A 21,446-nucleotide genomic window follows, 5' to 3' on the forward strand; every position below is an offset into this window, starting at 1 on the left:
TTACAGAATTGATTAAACTTAACTTTCGGTGCGGCAGACGAGCACAATGGACGATGAGTTTTCAACGGATCCTGTATCCCCGTTTTATCGTAAACCCGTTTCGCAACTGTGCATTCGCGCGTGCCACCCGCCGGTATTCACTTTATCATTTCCGTTCCAATTTAAAATTTCCCCTGCGAAAGTCGCCCGTGTTTCCCGATAAAAATGTAACACAATCATTGTTCCCGGACGTCGCGTCGGTGTTTCGAATATTCGCGTTTTACGGCGAATGGCTGCACGACGCAACTTTCCCTTCTGCGTTGGCATGTTAACGCGGTGGTCACCTCGGGACGATTACTTATTTATTATCCCATTTTATAACAATTAATATTCGTCTCTGTTTCGTTTGAAAACGATCGTTCGAATTAACGATAGAATTCATTAATACTGTGGTAGGAGAAAAGAAACGGAAAGGCCTTGTGAGAGAGCGTAGTCCTCTTCTGGCGAGCGCGGGAACTGTCGCCACAATTTCATTCCAACCTTTCTGCAACATTGTCCACGAGTTCTTCGTTTTTAAAAGCGTTTGTATTCAAAATTTGCATCCTCGTACAATTTTCCTTGTTTCATATTTATTTGAAATTGCATAAAATTGTATCCGTAGCTTGATTTTTTGAAGGAATGACCCCTTTAGGCAACGTTCTCGATTCGACCATGTAAACGCGTTCCATGGTAACTACGTTATTATTTTTGCTGGGTACCCAAATTGGATAACATTCGGGCGTTAGCGGTGCACAACGGCGACTTGATTAAATTTAACTTTCGCCACGGCGGACGAATATAACGGACAATGAGTTTTCAGTGCATCGTGCGTCGGGTGCCTTAACGCGTACAAACGCTGGTCGGAGCACACCGACGCGGAAAACACAAGCGCGAACGCTCGTACATCCGGCGCACTCCACAACCCGCGGAATATTGCAATCACGCGGACGTTAGCCGGGCTTTACAGCGAGTGCAGCCAGTGTATAGGGGCTTACCAGAAACCAGGGAGTTACCCGAACACGCCGGTTTATTTGCTCGTGTAGCATAATACCGCCAAAGTCCGACGAGCAACTGCTGGTTTACTCGTTAGTGCGAGCAACGGGCCGTTTTACCGGCGCGCTCCGGTTCTGCCAACTCCCAGGCATCGGGCTAAACGTGCCACCGTTCCTGCAAACTTTCCGCCAGCTTATAACCGCCCCCGACTCTTCAATTAAACATTCGGAAGTGCGTCGCGTCTTATCTCCGTAGCGCCGCGTGATTATGTTTTGCCGTTTCGACGGCGCACGATAGACCCAGGAGGCCGCTAAAACTGGTCAAAATGCAGAGAGTGAGAGAATTCGCGTACCTTGTTTGCGGATTTAATAGAATTTCAAAACGTAAATAGAGATCCACTGCTGGGAGTCAATTTTATTTACGACAAAATAACGGAACAACTAAACGAGCTGTGTGTGTTTTACAGGCCACTTACAAAGGCTCACAATATTTCGAAAGGTATTATAATTCTCTGTCTGTCCCATGGTTCACACACAAATCGCTTCCCAGAAAATTTATTACCTTTGTTAACAGATTGCGTGCTAATCATATCCACTTGGCCTCCTCTCTTTATAAAATCAACCTTGCCTCTGATCCCAAATGTGGCTGCGGCTATCCTGAACAAGAGCCTAATCATATTATCTGGCAATGCCCACAGTTTGAGGTTGGCAGAAGCGAAATGATTGCTAAACTATGTTCATTAAATTTTTCCCCCCCTTACACGGTTAACACTTTTCTTTTTCGACCAAGTATCTCCTCGCTAATGGTTATTTTCAAATTCCTAGAGAAGCATTGTATATATATTTAATCTAAATCCTCTGCTGATTTTCTGTAATTTATAATTTTCTATCGATAAGTGTATTCAGGTAATCTTAATGTAGGTATATATCCTAATTGTATTACGCATTTATATGCGTTGCTAATAATCCTGTAGAGGGTTACACAGCATTCAATAAAAAAAAAAAAAAAAAAAAAAACGAGCTGTTTAATTCTAGATCGAAATGCTCGCAGAATTGGTTATTTTGCTACGAGTACCTTCCAAGTTTACTTGCTTTATTTTTAACTTTTAGAAAGGTGTATTTTATCCCATTCGATGTGTGGTTATACCAGTGAAATCAGTTAGTTAAACCAGTGGAATCTTATAATCGTTTTCAATTAAGTAAACAATTTATAATCTCATTTTATCGCAAACTAGTCGTATAGTCAATAGGAATTGTTGAAACTTCTTTGGGTGCATATTGTCAAATTAAATTTAAAAATAAACATAGAAAACAGCATAATTAATAACAGTCGATATGTTCATCGGATAGGGGATGAAATGCCCTTTAAAATGAGCGTTCGTACAAGTCGATAGCTTTATTAGTTCCGGAGATATAGCGATTTTAGTTTCAAGTCGATCGAATGAGACCGAAGCGTTTGTTTACGTCGCGAGATCAATGAACTTTCTTACTACGGCCTTGTCAAGGTCGTTGACTGCACGTGCTCGTAGTGCACTAGGTCACTGGGCCACTCGTCAGACGGTGACAGAGATAGTCGAATTAAAAAAAATTATCCCTTTATTAAAACGGAAAATCGGATCGATAAAAATCAAAAATCATTTCAAAGAGGAAGCTTCGCCGCACCTAACAGTGACTCAATTGTTAATAAAACACTAGTAGTTTTGGAACTGTACGTGTATAAAGCTTTACTATTTTTAATACGCATTGTTAGACTGTCCTCAGACAGTGGAAACTGAAGATTCTCTTCTTTCATCTTTACTATATATTTCCTATTTAGCATTTTCTTTTTAACATAGTTTATTGTCGACGGGGACTAAATCTCTGATGGAAACGTTTAAATAAATATTTGTTTTCATTAGCTTGATATAGATTTCGGATTAAATTGCACGGTAGAGTTACGAAATTGCTGTTTCAATATCCAGAGTAGTGTTCCCAGCGAATCATCCATACCAATTCCGTTTGTGTATTTTTCGTGGACGCATTTATTTGGATTAATTTCAATATTTACCAATTACCTGTATATAGGTGTCCCAGAAAATATTGCGCATTTTTGGTCACTGTTGCTTCCTGTTATTTTTAAACCGTCTATCGAAATGAAATATAGTAGTAATATGAGAAAATATACATTGCAGTTGTTCGCGTTTTTATCGTGTTTCTTGTTTGCTCTCAAATTAATTTCGTAATGACCAAAGTTTTACAGTTTTCGCGCCATTACAGGGACCGAAATTATAACTCTATATAAATTAAATTATAACTCGCACAATGTATAGTTCAGACTTTTCTCCGTCATGTTCACTAAACATTGATTATGATGTTATAAAAGTATTAGTAAAAAATAATATGCTGTTTCGTTTAAAAAGCAAATATTGTTGCATTTTTTGGATACGTCATTGCATTTCCAAAAGGAAGGTAAAGTCGCAAAGTTCTCTTTTTATCTTTTATCAAATTATTGACATAACTCGGTCCAATTATGTGGCCGCACCCTGTACAAGTATACAGATAATTTCTCCGATATTACTGGTCCGCGAAAGTCCAATATTTTTATTACTTCACGGAAAAAGTTTGTCGATCTCTGGTCTACGCCCTCGATAGGTGGGCGATTACTCGCGAACAGCGTATATTTACGCCCTCGATGAGCGAGCGATAATTTGCGAAAATCGTTTATCGACGCCCATGAGCTACATTGAATCTGCTTGGTTTGTTTTCTTATTTGCTCAATCGGACGAAATGATTACAGTTTCATCTTCATCGCTGACGCATGAAAATTACTTTAAACGTAGCTCGTTGCCGTAAGTCTCTCTCGAAAGTAAAGAGTTGCCTTCTATACATTGTGACTGGCATTCATTTTATTATCAAAACAGTTATACAGAGCGTCGTGGCTAAGGTTGAAATCAAATTTATTGGCTCGTCAAGGTTACTTATCATACCGTGAATCACGCCAGGTATTCCATTTTGGCACTATGCTCTTCTACTTGAGACACGTTTCATGTCTTACAAATATAAAACTGTTTAATCTGTTTTTCTAGTATAATTTAACCTTTAATAATGAAATATTACACTGACATTACGATGTTGTATTAAAATATTCTGGCTGGTTCGTATTGTTTAAAAGTTAAAGGTTCTCCATTTTCCATTATACCGTTCGATGGGTTCAAATAATACATAATTTCGATGCGCGGAGAAACAAGAAAGCGAAGAATACACGAGTAAATTACTTATCGAAGACAATAGCGGAGTACGGTTCGGCGATATAAAAGTTGCGTGGGCGAGAAAGGAAAGCGAGCCGCCAGAGTTTCTACGTGACACGGGATTATCTTTCGACGCTCGAAACAGTGTCGCGCGATTCAAAAGTAGGCAATCGGGAATTCTGTTTGCATTAGTCCCCTTTGATGCTCAAGTAAATCGAAACATAGTCTCCCTTTGTATCGAAGCGTCGTAGTTTGCATTCTTTACAAGTTACAGGATAAAGACTCCTATTTATAATTCATGCTACGGGTTCTCGTGGGCTGTAATGATGCACAGTTTCGAAACGTGGGAGAATGTAAAGAACTGACTAGTTACGAGTAAACTATTCATTGGGGGAAAATAACAGAGTACGGTTTAACGATAACAAGCTTACGTGAGCACGAAGAACGAGGACCAACAAAACGCAAATATAACAATACATACTTCGTTCGAGTTTCAGTTCTTGCTCGACGCCGATTGTTTCGTTGCTTTTTCGATTGAAACGGTTTTCCCGGAATACAATGCTTAATTAGCGACGCTAAGCGCGGCAATTTCAGCGCGTCGGTTATCCCGGCTGCATATTTCTCTTTCATTGGATTTCATCGAAACATTTTAAACAAAAGTTAGCTTTCCTGCTCGTTGCCTTTTGTTTAAACGGACGCATGGTCTATATTTACACGATGGAATAGCGAGCGAAACAAAATCGGCTAACACGCGAAAAACGTGTATTCTCGAGAGACAAACACACAAAAACAAAACTTGATATTCCCCGATCATGTTGGATTTAGAACTTTTTTGGTGGGTTGGACCGATTAGAATCTGTCTATCATACTGCTTGCATCAAGTAACGAGACGTTGCGATTAGGGTTCCTACGGATCGAGGCTGACTCTGGGACATTCCTCGGTTCATCTGTTAAATTTGATACAAATTCGCGAGAACGTTGAAAATGTATTGACAGGAATCAGCGTTTAGTCGGCACTCAGGATCGTCTTCCCGTCGTCGACGAAACCCATCGGAGGATTTCTGGATATGTTCCCCCGTCTCTTGGTATTAGATTATTCGGGTGTGTACGTATCGCGGGCACGTGAGGGAAGACGGAATGGAAATATGGAGGTGGCGGGAGAGCATTCGGTTCACGTCACCGTTTCACAGGCAACAGAATTTTATCGGCGGCACTTTGTCGCTTTGCATTTTTATGCCGCGAATGTTGCTGCCAGCTTTTAGGAATATGCCACACAATGCGCGGGCCACGTGTGGTAGGAAGTGCTCCGAGAACGCCTATTTCGCGTGCTCGCGCGTATCTTGAGCCACGAACCTGCACATACCACACACACACACGCGCGCACACACACACACACACACACACACACGCAGGCACGCATGCACACGTCCCGACGGGGATACGCGAATCGTGTACGTGTACCAGCCGTTTCAGGAGGCACTTCGCTAAAGCTTCTTGCGGCTTTCGCGATATTACGATCCACGGTATCCGCGTTTTCGTCTCGGCATGCCATCGCGACCCTCCGTGCTATGTAACAGAACGTCGACGCAAGAAAAATGAAAAACAGTCGACGGGGTAATACGGGGAATTGTTACACGTAGCTCTGTCTTACTGAAACACGATCGTCGACATCGTCTTCGAGGATTCTCACCCGGGATTTTCTACCGTAGTGTGATTTATTATTAAGTATGTCGTGTACTTGTGAGAGAGACGATAGCGTAGCCCTCTGCTGGCGAGCGCGAGAACTGTCGCCACGAAACTCCACAGATCGCGTGTAGAACAGTTAAGGCTTGACGATTGCTTCGATATAGAATAGAAGTAGAAGTTGACACTTGCAGCGTTTTCTATGCCTACTCTTCGATTAATGTATATCACGCGTTGATAAATTCCTACTTACTTTAATTACGTGATTCGCATTACATTACCGTTGCACGACGATATAAGCAGCATACACGATATCAAATTAATTAAATTGCACCGAAATCGTTGGATAAACTTGCTCATACCGCAACCGAGCTCGGTATTCGGAAACTCGCGTTGCAGGCTGTTTATTAACATAATGAAAAAGACCGCGTTTCTCGATTTGCCCCGTCGAATGGAAATATATTCTTTCGAGGAAAAAGAACATATTGTCAGCTTCGGCTCGCTATTCCGCGAGCGTGTAATTTTTAATGGAAACCTGTAATATGTAGCCCCCGTGTGCACACGACGAATAGGTTTTCATTAGCGGATAGTGTGTTCAAGTTTGAACTGGTTTTTAAAACCTTTTCATCGGTGCGAACACGCATCGCGAAGCAATTAAACATTCCATTACGGGAAGGGAAACCCGTTGCATTCCGAGAGAATGCAATTAAAATACTTGACGCATCCCGGCTTCTCGATACGTTTCGCCCGAATTGCTCTCGCGTCGCGTCGCAATCGTTCGACGGGCGAAGATATTCCACGAGGAAGAATCCGTTCATAATTTCGAGTCAATCGTCTTTTCCAAGAATGAGAGGGTGGAAAAAACGGACACGTATACCCGGCCATACTGGCAATCTTCGCGGTCCAATTTGGCTCGGCGGGGAAAAATTCATTCCGGGCAAGGTTTTCATCTCTCCAGTGTGAAATCCAGGACAATGAGAATTCACAGCGCCAAAACTCACCTTCCTCGTCGCTTCGCTTCTCTATTTCTCTTTTAGCCCCTTCACCCCTTTTCTTCCATCCGGTGGTAAAGCATCCAAGCCATTCATTATTTCCTTGGTTACCTCTCCAGCCGGAGAAAACTTCTTGGCAACGCAATTACGTTTGCAACCGGGTCTCTCTCTCTTTCGTCCCTTCCCGTTGTCGTCCTTTTTCGCGCAAATTTTTCCCTCCCCCTTTCGCACTCCCGAGCCACTCGCGTCTCTCTTATCTCGTCGCCCCGTGAAATACCATGCGCCCCGACGACGCGACGAAATTGTGTAAGCGCCGCTGGAAATTAACGCGAAAGTTCTTGTTTCCTTATCGTCCGCCGTTGCGATTTAAAAGGCAAATTTAGCGCGCGACGAACTTCGTGAACGTAATTCGGTCGGTTATTCGGGGACGCGATAACGACGGAAAACTTATGGCGAACAATGTGGAACGGTCCTCCCTTGGTGTCCGGGAAACGGTATCGCTCTAAACGTAAATAGGAGGTATTTAGGGAGAAGTTTGCGCCGATCGGGGAACAGGATAACGGGGAGTCGACCGCTTCTCGCTTCTCGGGGTCCCTGTAAAATTTTATTCGATCCAAGTTTTGGTAGTTTCGCGGAAAGGACCGCGTCAGAGGGGAGAAAAGACGATTCGATTAATTGGATTCGACGGCGATAAAACATTTACTGCACCGGATAATCTACCGTTAACTATCTCCAGTTTCCAACTGGCTTCCAAATCTTTCGAGCGGCCATCTTGCGAGTCAGGAGCACCGCCATCTAGCGGAGGTCTCCACGAACCTCGAGTAACGCGCGAACAATATGACGATTCGAACGCGTTGAAAACGCGAAAAGGGTGCAGAGACGTCGTCTCGTTTGCAAGCTCGATCGCCATCGGCGCAATCCGTGCATACGTGGTTCGAGCAAACAACGCGAACCGCGACATGTTTCCCTCCCTCTCTTCCTGTCTCTCCGGTGCAGCTCACATTCCGTGGATGGCTCGACTCATTTTCCCGTACGTTATAATTAGTGGTCTAATGACTAGCACTCGTAAGGGCGACGGGTAATTAAAACAACTCTCCCCGCGCGCTGCTGGGTCTCTTTCCTCTTCCTCGCGCCCTCCTTCTTTCCGGGCCCTCGTTCTCCGCTCGTTCGTCAGCGAGCGCCCCAGAGAGGGAAACTTGCCAAGAATTTTAGTAGCCGCGATATTTCAATTAGCATCCGAGGCTCGTTTAAGCGGCAGTGAAAACGGCTGGTGCCAGGCCGGGCGCGCTTGTGTTGGCGTTACAGCAACAGCCCGGAGGAGCTGCCGCCAGAGGAGAAACGGGAGTTGCGTTTACATCGTCTGCAGCCCGGCGAGTTTATACAGCCCGCGTTTATGAGTCACGCGGAACGCGTACCCCGGTTTAGCCGTTTTCAACGTTGGACACCTTCCTCACCCCCCGGTACTTTGCTTCCTATTGCACCGAAGAATCGGGTTCTTCCGTTTCCGTGATCCTCTTTCTCTACCATGGGCCAACCGACAGTCCGTGTCCTACAATACGTGAGAAAAACGATGCTCTCGAGGTAGTTAGGTTATACGAAACAAAGAACTTGGTATTGTACGTCGTGAAAAACTAGCTTCTTCTGTTCAAAATGGTCTTCTGTTGGTCCAGAGATCAACTTTCGAGGGTCAAGTACAGAGAAAAGGTTAGTAAAGAGGATGCTTCGAGTATTATGTTTCTTGATGGTTGTGTCGATAGAGAATATTATAATTTCCTTGAACCATAGTTATCGTATTCATCCTTGGTATAATCTTACAAGATTCAGTCTTAGTTCGAAATGGAAAACAGCACTGCCCTGTTCGGATATATGGAAACCAGGCACAATATGGTTTCTTATAAATGGACACTGTCGTATTAAATATCGTTTAGATTAATGTAAACGAGTTTAAAGTAGACTTTACGTCTTCTACGAACTTCCCGCCATAATTAAATAAGGGTAGACAAGATGCATGGCCATTTAGGGAGGGACTATTGTACGTACTGCGCGTAGCTGGCAAGTTGGCAGTCGTCTAAGTCCAGAATTGCGTTTCTTAGACAGGAAAACTTATCAATGATAACAAATTTGGTTCCCGATGGTCCGGATTCTCCTCGCAAGAAGTTCAGCCTCGAAATAACGAACGTTACTCGCGGTAGTTGGAGCCAAGTAATTCTGTCGTTTAAATTATCGAATAAGTAAATCAATCATGAGCGCATGGTTTCTGTAACGTTAGTTAAGGATTCCAGACAGTCGAAAGCTTTCGCGTCGATCACGAATAGACTCCGCTCTACGATCGGACACTTCAATTAACGGAACATCTCGTAACGACAATAAAATCGTCGAATCGCCGATACCGCCGATTCCCTAAAACGGATTTATCGCGTCGTTAACGCAAATTAACCAACCCCAGCCGGGTACGCGTTCGATTATGCATTAACGGAATTATTATTCCCGATTATACGACGGCCTCGTTAAAGTTGGAGTCGATCAAAATTCGTAATCCAGATGGAACGCGAGCTCCGTTCGTGTAAAATTTAGTACAATTTGACGTGCAAGAGACACGGATAGATGCATCAAGTATTTAAATGTAGTCCGGAAACACATTGTTTAGCGTTCTCAGAGTTCACATAATGCAGTCATCGATCGAAATCGAATCGAGAACGGTTCGAAACAACTCGGATACGTTGGTGAGCTGTATCTTTGGGTACCTCAAAGGAATTCGTCTCGTTAAGCGCGTTGACGTTTGCGACTTTCTCTCGAAACGCGAAAAGACGATCCGTTTCTGTAACGTACGGTAACAAGCGACGAAAAATGAATCGTCTGCAACAACATCGTAACGGAGGAGATCGCGGAGCGAGCGTACCGAATCTGTTCAAAGCACTTCGAAAGCAGTTATTCGCCAAAAGAAGGTTACGTTGTCGGTCTGGTGGGGTTTCAAAGGAATTGTGTACTTTGAATTGCTTCCAAGAAACGAGACCATTAACTAGGACGTGTACTGTCGTCGACCGAGTAAATTAAGCGATGCCATCAAAGAGAAGCGTACGGGATTGATGAATCGCGAAGGTGTTGCTTTTCGCCAGGATAACGCGTACAAACTTGGTCGTACGAAAACAGTTGCAGGCTATGTGGGACGATTAAACATTACAATTGTTCTTGGACTTGTGATCAGTACATTTTAGCCAACTCGATGTCACGTGTATCGAACGCTGTTTCTAACCTTTCTATCGGGGTACAGTAGTCCCTCGCTTGATGACGAAAAATCTGGTTCGCTAGACGTCGATCGTAAAGGATTTTATTTGGAGTCTTTATATAGAATTCGACACTTTAAATATCTGGTATCGAAACTTTCAGAATTACTTTTGTTGTACCGTTGACAAGTTTTGTTTTTTAAATATCTCAGTGTATAAAGAAATGGACTTACACCAGTTTTAAAAATGCAATTCATTAGAAACAAGTCTTTTATAGCAAATAGCTTATTACAGTATACGAATACGAGCATATATCGGTATGTACACGCGTGGATTATGTTTGGCTCGATTTACGTGGGCTATTTTGTAAGCGATCGGTAGGTAAATTCGGGGTATGACCGTGCAATTTAAAAAACTGTTGAAGTTAGGTAACCGTACCTTATATTCGTGAGCGGATAGGGGCGAAAGGGGATCCGGGGCTCCGGGCCAACGATCGAGACTCGTCGTTCGTCACTTGTCCGGAACAGTTGGCGGTTTTCCGGGGGAGCCATGGGTGAGTCGACTTCTTGCTCGTAGAGGGAGCTTAATTTCCGGCCGAGGTGGCAGCAGATACAGGTAATGCCCGTCGGCACCGCTCGGGACGAAAATTGAGCCGAGCCTGGAGAAAGAGAGGCCACGTTACCGCCAATTCAGCGCGGATTTAATTTAATCCCCGTCAGTCTGTCCTAGCCCGAGGGGCGTCGTAAACACCCTCGACCGGTTATGCCGCACCTGCATCTGCACTCGTTTCCCTTTTAAGGGTGCGTTCAGCCAGCCCTTACATTATTTAACGATCCGACTTAGAACTACCCGGAGCGTGTTTCGCGGACAGAGGGACGCGCGTTTCGCCTTTCTCATTCGATACAGACTAGGTTTATTCGAACGACTTGGTCATTCCAATTTTATAATGAGCCACGGGCCTCGGATAATCCACTTTTTTTCTCTCGTTCGGAGATCCCGTGGTTTTCGGTCAAAATTAACACCGATTTCCGAAGGATACAATTTTCAATTGTATTAAATGAGAAGCGCCAAACAATACCAACATTCTTATTAGATACATCAGGAGAAAGCATACTCGTAATAGCTATTTTCTCGTGATTCGAAGTAAACATTCGTCCCATAATTTACGAGAATAAACTTCGTAACTTAGCAGGAGCAAACAAAATTTGCCGCATTATCTTCCAACACAGTTCAAACGTTCTTTCATTATTTTCTGAAAACCGAAACTTGCTCAAACTACATAATAAGAGAGGAAAAATGAATTTCATACAACAATCTCCGAGCTTTTTAACGGGCAAGTAATTCTAGAATGTCAACGTACCGAAGAACAGCGTCGAATAACATTTTAATGAAAAATTTAAAAAGTTTTGAGTCGATAAAGGCGTTTACTGTTTTTCATAAAACTTCGTAGTTTATTTAAAATATTGGTTCGAGTTTTTATTAAGAGCTTACGAAACGACCCGATATAGCGTTGCTTGGACGGTAGGCGCGCGAAAGTATATTTGTAATTGGCGGGAAAGGAACGAAACGCGTATTGGGGCGTTTTTGCCGAAATAGCAATTTCCACATAACGAGTTTACGGCCGTGTACGAGACCCGTGGTACTTACTTGCATGTAAAACATGCGAGGCGTGACAGAATTCCTCGCTACCCGTCGAATCCGGCTAAATATCCTATTATGCATAAGCGACGAGATTATTAAAGCTCATTATCGGTATTAATCAGTCTATCGGGCGATTTAAATGGAAATTGGAATTTGAATCGCCAATCGACGATCGAGTCGCGTACCGGTAATGGATAGCGCGATAGAGGGAGACAGTGGTCTCGATAAAACTTGAATTAAGTGACGCGCATTCGATGCGACTCGTGTCATGCTCGATGAATGATATTCCTCGAATACATCGAAAGAGGGTAGAGGTAGGGGTGGATGGGGAATGGGTAGGACAATCGTTATCCCCGTTCAATTACGCGAGCACGGATCGCCGATCGGGCATAAAGCGATTTACCGTTTAATAAGGATCGTTCTCCTTTCTGCTTTCAGACAGAGATAGCGAAGAGATTAAACGCCATAATTGCTCAGATCCTGCCGTTTCTCTCCCAGGAACATCAACAACAAGTCGCTACTGCTGTTGACAGAGCCAAACAAGTGACCATGACCGAACTCAACGCCATTATCGGGGTGAGTGCACGCCAATGGAAGATAAATTACTCTCTGCGACGTACACGCGCGTATATAACGCGCACCGTGACGCGTGTGTTTGCCGTCGAAACTGTCCGGAGGGCCATTATCGGAGTAACATTAAACAGTAAATTAAATATTAAACCCAGTTACCGCGCACAAAAAACAAATAACGCCCGGGGACGACGGGGATTCGCTCTCGTCGCGCGACCGAAATTGAACTATCCCGCTTTCTAATACGAAATCAATTTCCGTTATCGCGCGCACCGGCACGAATCGATATGGCGCGGAAGTGATTTGTGAATACCGAGGACACGGGGTGTTTTTTCTATTTTTTTTTGTTTCTCTTCTCTCTCTCTCTATTTTTCGAACGGTTGTTACGTTTCTCGCGCCCGGCGTTATCGAATCGATCGAACGGATAAATTTTCAAACTCGAAGAATAATCGGAGAACGAATCTGTACCTCGTTACGAGGGAGTGGTTTAACAAGGTAAGTTCAACAAAAAAATTTTACAGCGATCCCGCAATAAAAGAGGGACGCTCTTTGGATGCATGAACGAACAGAATTACACAAAGTTATGTTTAATTTTGCCATGCACCTTACGTTCTCCCTGCACATGCATCGTAAAACATTTGGTATATTTTGGGTTTCACAAAAAAAAAAAAAAAAAAAAAATTGTAAATTGTCTGTATCTCCGGAACGTTTACCGGGGCATTTTTTGATCCGTTTCTGCGTGCTCCGAGCGCTCTCCTAACTTCACCGACCCTTCCTTTATCCGCAGAGAGGGGTGTGGGAGAACGAGGAGGAAAAAAAATTCAATTCTCCTCGCGGTCCCGGCCGCAAAACCTTTTCGTCGAAAATTTACGGGCTAGCCCCGGTTCAGCTTCGGCGGAGAATGGCCGACGGAATACGTCCGGGGGCTGATTCGCGTTCAGTCCGGCGTGAAACGCATTCGCGGCGAATGAGAATCCCTGCGCGGTGGTAGGAGGAAGCCGATGCACGCCCGAGGAATCCGAAAGCGGACGGATGGATACGATCCTGGCGAATCCCGAATCCTCCTCAATATTGCTCGAGCACTCAATTTCCTCCCTATTAAGCCGCCGGCTTCTCTCCCGGCTCTCTCTTCCTCTTCCCATCGCGCTCATCCACCCCGCCTCCCTGATCTGCAACCCCTTCCCAACGATCACCCTCCCCCCCACCCACGACTAACCTCCCTCGTTGAATCTTATCCCGAGTCTTCCTGCCCAGTTTCCAAGCCGGATAGGTTATAGTGTTACGGCGCACGAGCACCGACTAATCAGCATTCCTGCTACCCAACTGCCTTCGACCTCCTTCACCCCCGGTCACCCCCTCGATTCCCTCCCTTCGAACCCCCGCCCCCCTCACTCCACCTACCCTTTCGCTTGCTCGGCGCTCCGCCTCAACCCCCCGACCATAGAAACTTCCACGGATCCGCGGCGTTGTCGGGCTACGTGCGGCAAATCCTTAGCAGAATCCCCGGATTCCGCGCGCTTTAAATCGCTCCCCGGGCTTCCCAACCCACTTCCGTCTCTCGCTGTCTTTCCTCGGTGATCTTAAATCCTTTCAGTCACCGCTGGGGGATCGAAAGAAAAACACGAACCGTTCTCCACCTCCTCCTCCACTCTCCCCCACCGCGAACTTCGCCGACGTTGTTTCGCGCGAACAACCGCCGATCGGAGACGCGAAATCGGCTGTCGCGACCCCGAGTATCCTCCGCTTCTTGTCGCCCCGGAGTTCGATACTTCGTGATCCGGGACCCGATACCGCCGACAGTATCAATCCGATGCTCGTTAATATCGATACGCGTCAATTATCGAGCCTTGTGTCGAACTATCCGACGGGTATCGGAGTAAGTTGTCACTGGTATCGGTAAGATGCATGTATTTCGTTATACTTCCTCCAGTGTACACGCTATTCAAACGTCGAGCATCGTCGAGGCCACGACGAGACGATGTAGCTGGTTTACTAGAAATTTTGTATATCGCCTGTCGTCGGTGTGTTTGAGAATGTTTGACGCGCGACTCTTTCGGAACGAAGGCTTCTTATATCTTTGTTCATATGTTCTTTACTGCCTAAGTGTTTTACGATTATCGACACAATTGCTACAAATGTCAGTCTACTACATTAGGGAAGCATACTCGAGTCAAATGTTATCAAACTTTGAGGAAATCTTCTTCAACGATGTTATTTCAAACTACATCCACAACGTCAAAGTTCAAAATTGCTGTCTTCGGGGAAACATTAGAAAAAAATTTGAGTAATTTAAAACCATGAACACTTGTATCAAACGCTGTCAAACTTCGTAGAGAATGAAGGCTACTTATATCTTTGTTTAAATATTCTTTACTCTCTAAGTGTTTTACGATTATCGACACAATTGCTACAAATGTCAGTCTACTACATTAGGGAAGCATACTCGAGTCAAATGTTATCAAACTTTGAGGAAATCTTCTTCAACGATGTTATTTCAAATTCAATGAAAACGTCAACATTCAAAATTGCTGTCTCCAGGAAAACATTAGAAAAGAATTTAAGTAATTTAAAACCATGAACACTCGTGTCAAACACAGTCAAGCTTCATCAATCCCACTTAAAATTATATCAGCAAGATTAAAATTGTTCTCTGCTAGCGATGAGGTTAATTTAACGATATACTCATTTACACAATCCATGGGAATTTCATTAATAATTATAGTAAAAAATTTTATTCCTAAACATTAAAAAATAATATGGTTTAATCATACGTAAAGATAGAAATACATTGTGTTAATTCTATTTTGAAATGTTAAATGATACAAATTCCCTGTTACGTTTAACAGATTCAGCATGAAAAATTCATCAGATTCCAATCTTGAAAAATAATTAATCGTATTTGACGTCAAGATTAATCGTCCGGCATTACCGTGGTTCGCTTTAATTCCGACGAGTCATGCATGTGAAAATGGATACGAAACTTAATAGAATCGATCGGTATCGGTACGATGGTCTTGCATTTCAATAAGTTCCAAAACAGTTTGAAGACGTTTCTTAGAAAGCGTCGATGCAGGAATAATAATTTCAAACGTAAATTTATCGATGGTATCAAAACACGTTTCGGTTCTGTCGCTACGTGAGCGTATTTCTGATACTTCAAAGGCGTGTCTGTATCTCCAAAGTGCAGGTTCCCGAATCGTTCGTGTCAGTGGTGTCACGTGTGGCTTTCTGTGGCTGCCATCTGCCACAGGTACGCAGGCTTTTGTTGATATTCGCGTGCTAATAAACGAAACGAACAATGAGAACAGAAGGAACGTAAGATATATTTTAGGTAGGAAACAGAAGCAACCAAAATGCGTCATACTTCCTGGACTACCCTAATACGTGGCAGACAGTGTTTGTACAGGGTTTTGTTTTCATATAAAAAAAAAACTATGCAGCATACAATTTAAATAATTTAAAATCACAAAATGTTTCATGAATTCTGTAAACTTAGCAATCAAACGGTTTCGTCTAATTTTTGTCTGGAGAATTTGGAAATTCCGAGCAGCTTAACGTCAGGACAAAGAATGGTTTTGAAGGTATTAATGTGTAACGAGGCACGGTCTCGTACGAAAGATTACGCGAGGAAGAATATAACGAGTCCGTGCGTTCAAAGGAAATGTTTAACGAGGAATCATCGCGAGACTGATTTCAGTTTCACCCTGAAGATAATTCACCAGAGACTCGGAACGAAGATTAAGCGACCGAACCCGGGGTTATTTCAATCTCTGAAATTTTTCCACTCCGGAACGGAGAATCTTTTGTGAGTAGCGACAAAGAGGAAGTCATTACGGTCCCCTTCATCTTCGCGCGAGCCATCTTACTGCACCTGCATCCACCAGCAGGCAGGGACTTGCCTCTCAGCAGTTTTCACTGGCGTCGCTACTTGCTGACTCAACCAGCCGTGAAGATAGTGCCGCTAAAAGATCCGAGGGAGATCGTCTTAACCTTCTTCTATATCACACGTCGTTGACGCCTGAAAAGCGTCGTCGGCTGGGCCGTTCGTGTAAGAGATTACGAACGTCAGCAACATCGACGCGATTCATGGCGAAAACGCATCCACGTATCGCTTGTAACTTTATAAATAGAATGGTTCGGAGCGTTTTTAGAATCCGCGAGTTACGCGTTTTGACTTACAAATTCGTTCGCGTTCAAGAAAGCAGGAAAGATCTTTTTTCGACGTCAACTTCGGATGTAAACATCGCGGTTGACGCGTTACGTAAATCCCTCTGACGCGTTTCTTGCGCGCATATTTTGAAATCTCTGCATTCACACGAAACAATTTTCTCGACTTGTCGGTTCCGTGGCAGGTAAGAAGTTCGAACGCATTATTCTCGTTTTATTCCATAAATATTCACGAGGCGGAACGAGCAATAGCGTAATAGCGAAAATAAAAACAGAACCCTGTCCAACGTAGCGTTCGAATTGCATGAATCTTCGTGTAACAAATGATCCCGCGAAGCGTTCCCGGGAACGAATTAACCGCGTAAATGGAGGACTCGCTGTAATTTGTCTGCGAATTCGTGCGAACGATGTTCCGCGTTAGGTGGACGAATGGAGTCACCACCTGCCGGGGAGAACAAATTCATCTCGATCATCGGCAGAAGCTCGGTCGCAAATACGAAAATGATATTCGTGAACGGGTCACGACGGCAGCCCGAGGTCAGGATTATTATCGTTACCTGGGTGCTTCCGCAGCCACCTCGAATCCACGAGAAACGGAGACTCGAGCACATTTCATTTCGGCACACACGGGCGAGCGCTCGCGATCCCTCTGTTTGTGTGTTTTGTGGGTGGCTCAGACAGTCGCTCGACGCAGGGTTATTATATCGTTAAACCATTTAATTATCTCGGCAAACTGCTCCGCGGAATATTCCGGGAACGGTTCTTAACGAGTGTACACCGGTTCCGAGGAGGCGATAGCACGGCTCTGCTTTTCCTCCTTTCGTCCCTTCCGTGTCTTCCGACGGAACACTTCCACCGACTCCCACCCCCTCTTTCTTCTTTCCCCTTTCTATCCCGTCTTCTCATTTTCTTTGCCGGATGTTCCCTGTCTCTCGACGTTGCCCTCGCCTTCTGTTCCTATTCCTATTCCTGTTCCTGTTCCTCGGCGTGCTCGCGTCTCGTGATCCGCCGAGCGTTAAAATGCTCGCTGCACGGGTCTACAATTTGTCTGGCAGCTGAAACTCGACCGACACCCCTGGTCTGGGCCAACTAACGAGGAAACTACTGCCGACGAGAGGAGGGTGTACTCGTTTAAGGTTTCCCCTAAACTTTTACCCGGGTACTCTCTGCGCCGGAAAGGCCGCGTGAGTCCCGCCACTTGTTTCGTACTTTCGGATTTACCTCCGCCAACGGAGCGTAGAGGGTTGTTTAAGCGCGGCCCGGAAGTTTACCCCGTGATTTGTATGCTTTGCCCGCGGAAAATTGCGTCCCACGTAACGAATGATGGGGAGGCGGACACGTTCCTTTCGGAATAGTCATATACCCCCAAGTGACTACCCTTCTCCAATCTTGCATCGTTTCTTCCATTTTGTTCGCGCGATAAGTAATGTTTTCGTTTCTAATCGTCGATGGTCGGTCGAGTGCTTGCGAGAGAGAAGGATTGAGCGTAGCCCTCTGTCGACGAGCACGAGAATCGTCGCTAGGTAACGGAGATTTCGAAGCAAAGATCACGAACTTCAGAAATGTAAATAATGAATATGTGTCTTCGGAATCACATGGTCAAGTTAAATCTCTGAAGATTATTTATTTAAAAACGTGGCAAAATACAGTCCGTTTGTAACAATATTTTAACGAAATCGTCTGGTTTCCAGAGATTCGTAAAATTATTTTCCCTTCCGACCCACTTTGCCTGGAATACAATACATCCCTGATCAAAATGGCGCTCGGACGCAGCAAACGGATAGAATTTTAGTCATGTGACGATCCCGCGGGCAGTATCATGCACATCCACTGTATCATTAGATTCAACGGACAATAGACCCGTCGTTTAAACGGAAACGATTAATCGTCTAACGAGTGGAAATAACGTTTATATTTGTCACATCGCGGGCAGAGCCACGGAATTATTTATTCACGGTGTGTGAAAATTACTTTGAAATTGTCCTATCGAAACCCCTCGTCCAATCGTCAACTATTTTTATCACCTACTCGCCGAGGAACGGAGCCAATTTTATCGATATCGGCCAGTTCATGATCAGTTTATCCAACGATTACGATAACAGCGGTTTGCGGGGGCGTGTCTCATCGTTGTCCAATGTCACTTGCTCTTCGATATAATCTCGCCACGGAGACTTATCCGACGTGTTGTCGGTTGTCGTTACGATTGGATTTCTGGACGTACTCGATTACATTGAAATCTCGGTACGCTCGTCGAATAGAAGCTAGTTGCCGCGTACCCGCAAAACTTTTCAACGCGGAGGCGAGCGAATTTCTAATCTCGTTTAGATTCTTAGCGATCGACTCGCGTATCTATTAGTGATCCACTTAGCCAGTAAAGACATAATCTGATAACTTTATTCGCGAGGAACTTATGATCTCTGCGTCTATAAACGTTCTTCCTGACGCGAAGCACAAGCTTTCCTTGCTCACAGTTTAGGGGATGCTTTGTGAAGCGGTAATAGTTGATTATCATGATTTGTTGCAGCAACAGAGGCCAGACTTGCCGAGGCTTCTCCAACAGATGCACGCTCTACCACCAGGTGCCGCGATAGGTCCTCATCCAGGTATTCCGGCACTTCCTGGACCTGGACTTCCTACCTCAGCCTCTGCAGCTCTTCTTGGATTAGGTATTCCACCGGGCGCGGCTGCCACCGCCGGAGGCACGGCTGCTCACCCTCTCCCAATGTTGACCAAGCCAGACCATCATCGGGGTCAGCCGGACGACTTGAAGCCGAACGGTGGTAAGTCGTGCTTTTGACTTTCTGTCAATTTGTATCAGATCGTTTCACAAGTCTTTCTGTCTTTTTTTCTTTTTTTTTTTTTTTTTGTTAATAAAATATGTATCCGTGATCGTGAAAACGACGAAGTCATTACGTACCTACAGTATGGCCATTTCCTGTCTCGTTATTTAGTATCGTTGATAGTATTACTGTTAATATCAGTATTATTATTGGTATTGATATTAGCATTTATATTGTTACCTTGTCTGGAATTATTTTATCACATTTGGAATGGTACTATTACTCTCTAAACCAGTGATTCCCAAACTGGGCGAATTCGCATTTGGTGTGGGTGGGACGAAATTTATTACCGTATTTATTTTTAATGGGGAATCGTGGGTTTTTTATATTTACAATATTATCTTTTCAATGCATCGTAATATTGTTTTTATAGATTGGTGTGCACTGGGGATCAATTTATGAAACCAAGGGGACGGTAGATCGAGAAAGTTTGGGAACCACTGGTCTTCACTGTTATTATTGTATACTGAAACTATTTTTGTGTCCTTAAGGGATATTGTCCCAGACCAATAAATATCTATGTATAAATATCTATCTCTAGATTGATTTATCGACACCCTTTTGATAGAAATCTGTTAGCTTACCATCAACAATTCGTTCGGTATTAATTTTCAATATATCGTAATCGTTAAAAATTATTGTAAACTGTGTTGGTAGTCCAATAGCTTGTGAAGCATGCTTACCTATAATAAATGCGAAAAGTACCAATTTTTAATTCAGAAATTTCCAACTTGCTTCGACAACTGGTCGAAGTTGGAATATAAAGAATCGATGATATTTGAAATATTTTTAAGCAAAGGTTCGAGTTCAATTTCCAATTTGCTTCGTGTACACCTTTCTTCGAGAAAAAAATATAGAAAACAGTTAATTAAAAATGTAGAATGCAGAACTATTCGGCGACTTGGAACAAGTAACGCGTAGTGGGAAACGGCGGTCGACGTTAGTCGCTGGCAAATACCTCTGGAAACGGTAACGAGAACCGCGAAATCCCACCTGCTTCGACACCGATACCAGAAGAACCGTGACACCGTACTCTGTACCGTGATACTGCCTCTCTTACCGAACGACGAGGGATTCGATTTACAAAAGTCGCTGATCTCGTGTCTCGTGCCGTTTTCGCGCCATCAGCATCTCGTTCGCGAATATTTCGCGTATCGGGCGAACCGAACAGCTTCTAGTTCGTAGAAGCGTGTGTCGCCCATTCCGTCGATCGCGTTTCCTGCAACCCGGTCGCTTGTTTTCCTACGGTCTTATCTGGTCGCTATGGGAAGCTGTTGCAATCGGATCCCCATGAGACGATTCGCTAGGCGTTACCTTGTATTCCATTCGATTCCTCGCAAACGAACAGCGCGTTCAGCAAACTCGTTACGGCGAAGTCGAACAACAAAATCGCTGGGCAAGCGTTCCGACGCTCGCTCGTCGACGATCCTCCGACGTGGCGGCAGGACGTCGATCGAAAGACGACACGTTAAGACGCTACGCATTTTTTATTAATAAGTCGGATATTCTTTCGTGCTCGATAATAATCAAATAAATGTCGTAAATGCGATAGTTTTCGCGCGATCGTATTGCTACTGTGGGTTCGCGAGAAGGTGGCTAGCGAGTCTGATTGGTTCCCCACTCTAGTTTAGAGTTTCGCCACGCCCTCTGCCGTCTCGCTAGCCAACTTCTCGCGGACGCACAGTAGATGAGAGGTCGCTAGGTGTTCAAGTATCGAAGATGATGTTAAGGTAAACGTAGTTTACAAGAAACCGTAAAAAAAGAGATTTTCGAAATGTTAAAGCCCACCTGGTTCTATTTAGACACTCGAATTTCTCTACACCGAAGGACCGTGTGATCTCTAAATAATGGAAATTGATTCGACGGTGGCTAGAGTCTCCAATTAGCGTAACAAAGCGCAGAGATTAATGTCGCCGGGTGGGAAACAATGGAGCGTTAAAAGAACTAATAAAGAAGATTCCCGTTGAGAAGGGTCCGTCGAGCCGTTCCGGCGAAAGGTAGGAAGAATATCGGGTGCAACGCGGAAGGCGTTGAGGGTCAGGGTGCAGGGAACCATCGCCATGGGGATATTTCAACCGCCCCGCAGTACGAC

The 21,446-nt window shown here is 44.3% G+C and overlaps 1 protein-coding gene across 2 annotated transcripts in view; it reads left to right on the top strand.

Annotated features, from left to right (window-relative positions):
- The window catches only part of LOC122400411 (protein groucho-like), a 162,840-nt gene that overhangs the window by 101,823 nt on the left and 39,571 nt on the right, over window positions 1-21,446 (top strand). Inside the window, exons 5-6 of one of the 2 annotated variants that reach the window (XM_043401865.1) lie at window positions 12,216-12,353; window positions 19,045-19,294. In XM_043401865.1, coding sequence (XP_043257800.1) covers window positions 12,216-12,353; window positions 19,045-19,294 — 388 coding nt within the window. Of the gene's footprint in view, window positions 1-12,215; window positions 12,354-19,038; window positions 19,295-21,446 lie in introns of both variants that reach the window. The other variant, XM_043401864.1, reaches the window with a different exon arrangement.

The sequence above is a fragment of the Colletes gigas genome, unplaced genomic scaffold, assembly GCF_013123115.1.
Source record: "Colletes gigas isolate AHSC1104 unplaced genomic scaffold, ASM1312311v1 Colletes_gigas_Sc00018, whole genome shotgun sequence".
In the NCBI taxonomy this organism is placed as follows: Eukaryota; Metazoa; Arthropoda; class Insecta; order Hymenoptera; family Colletidae; genus Colletes; species Colletes gigas.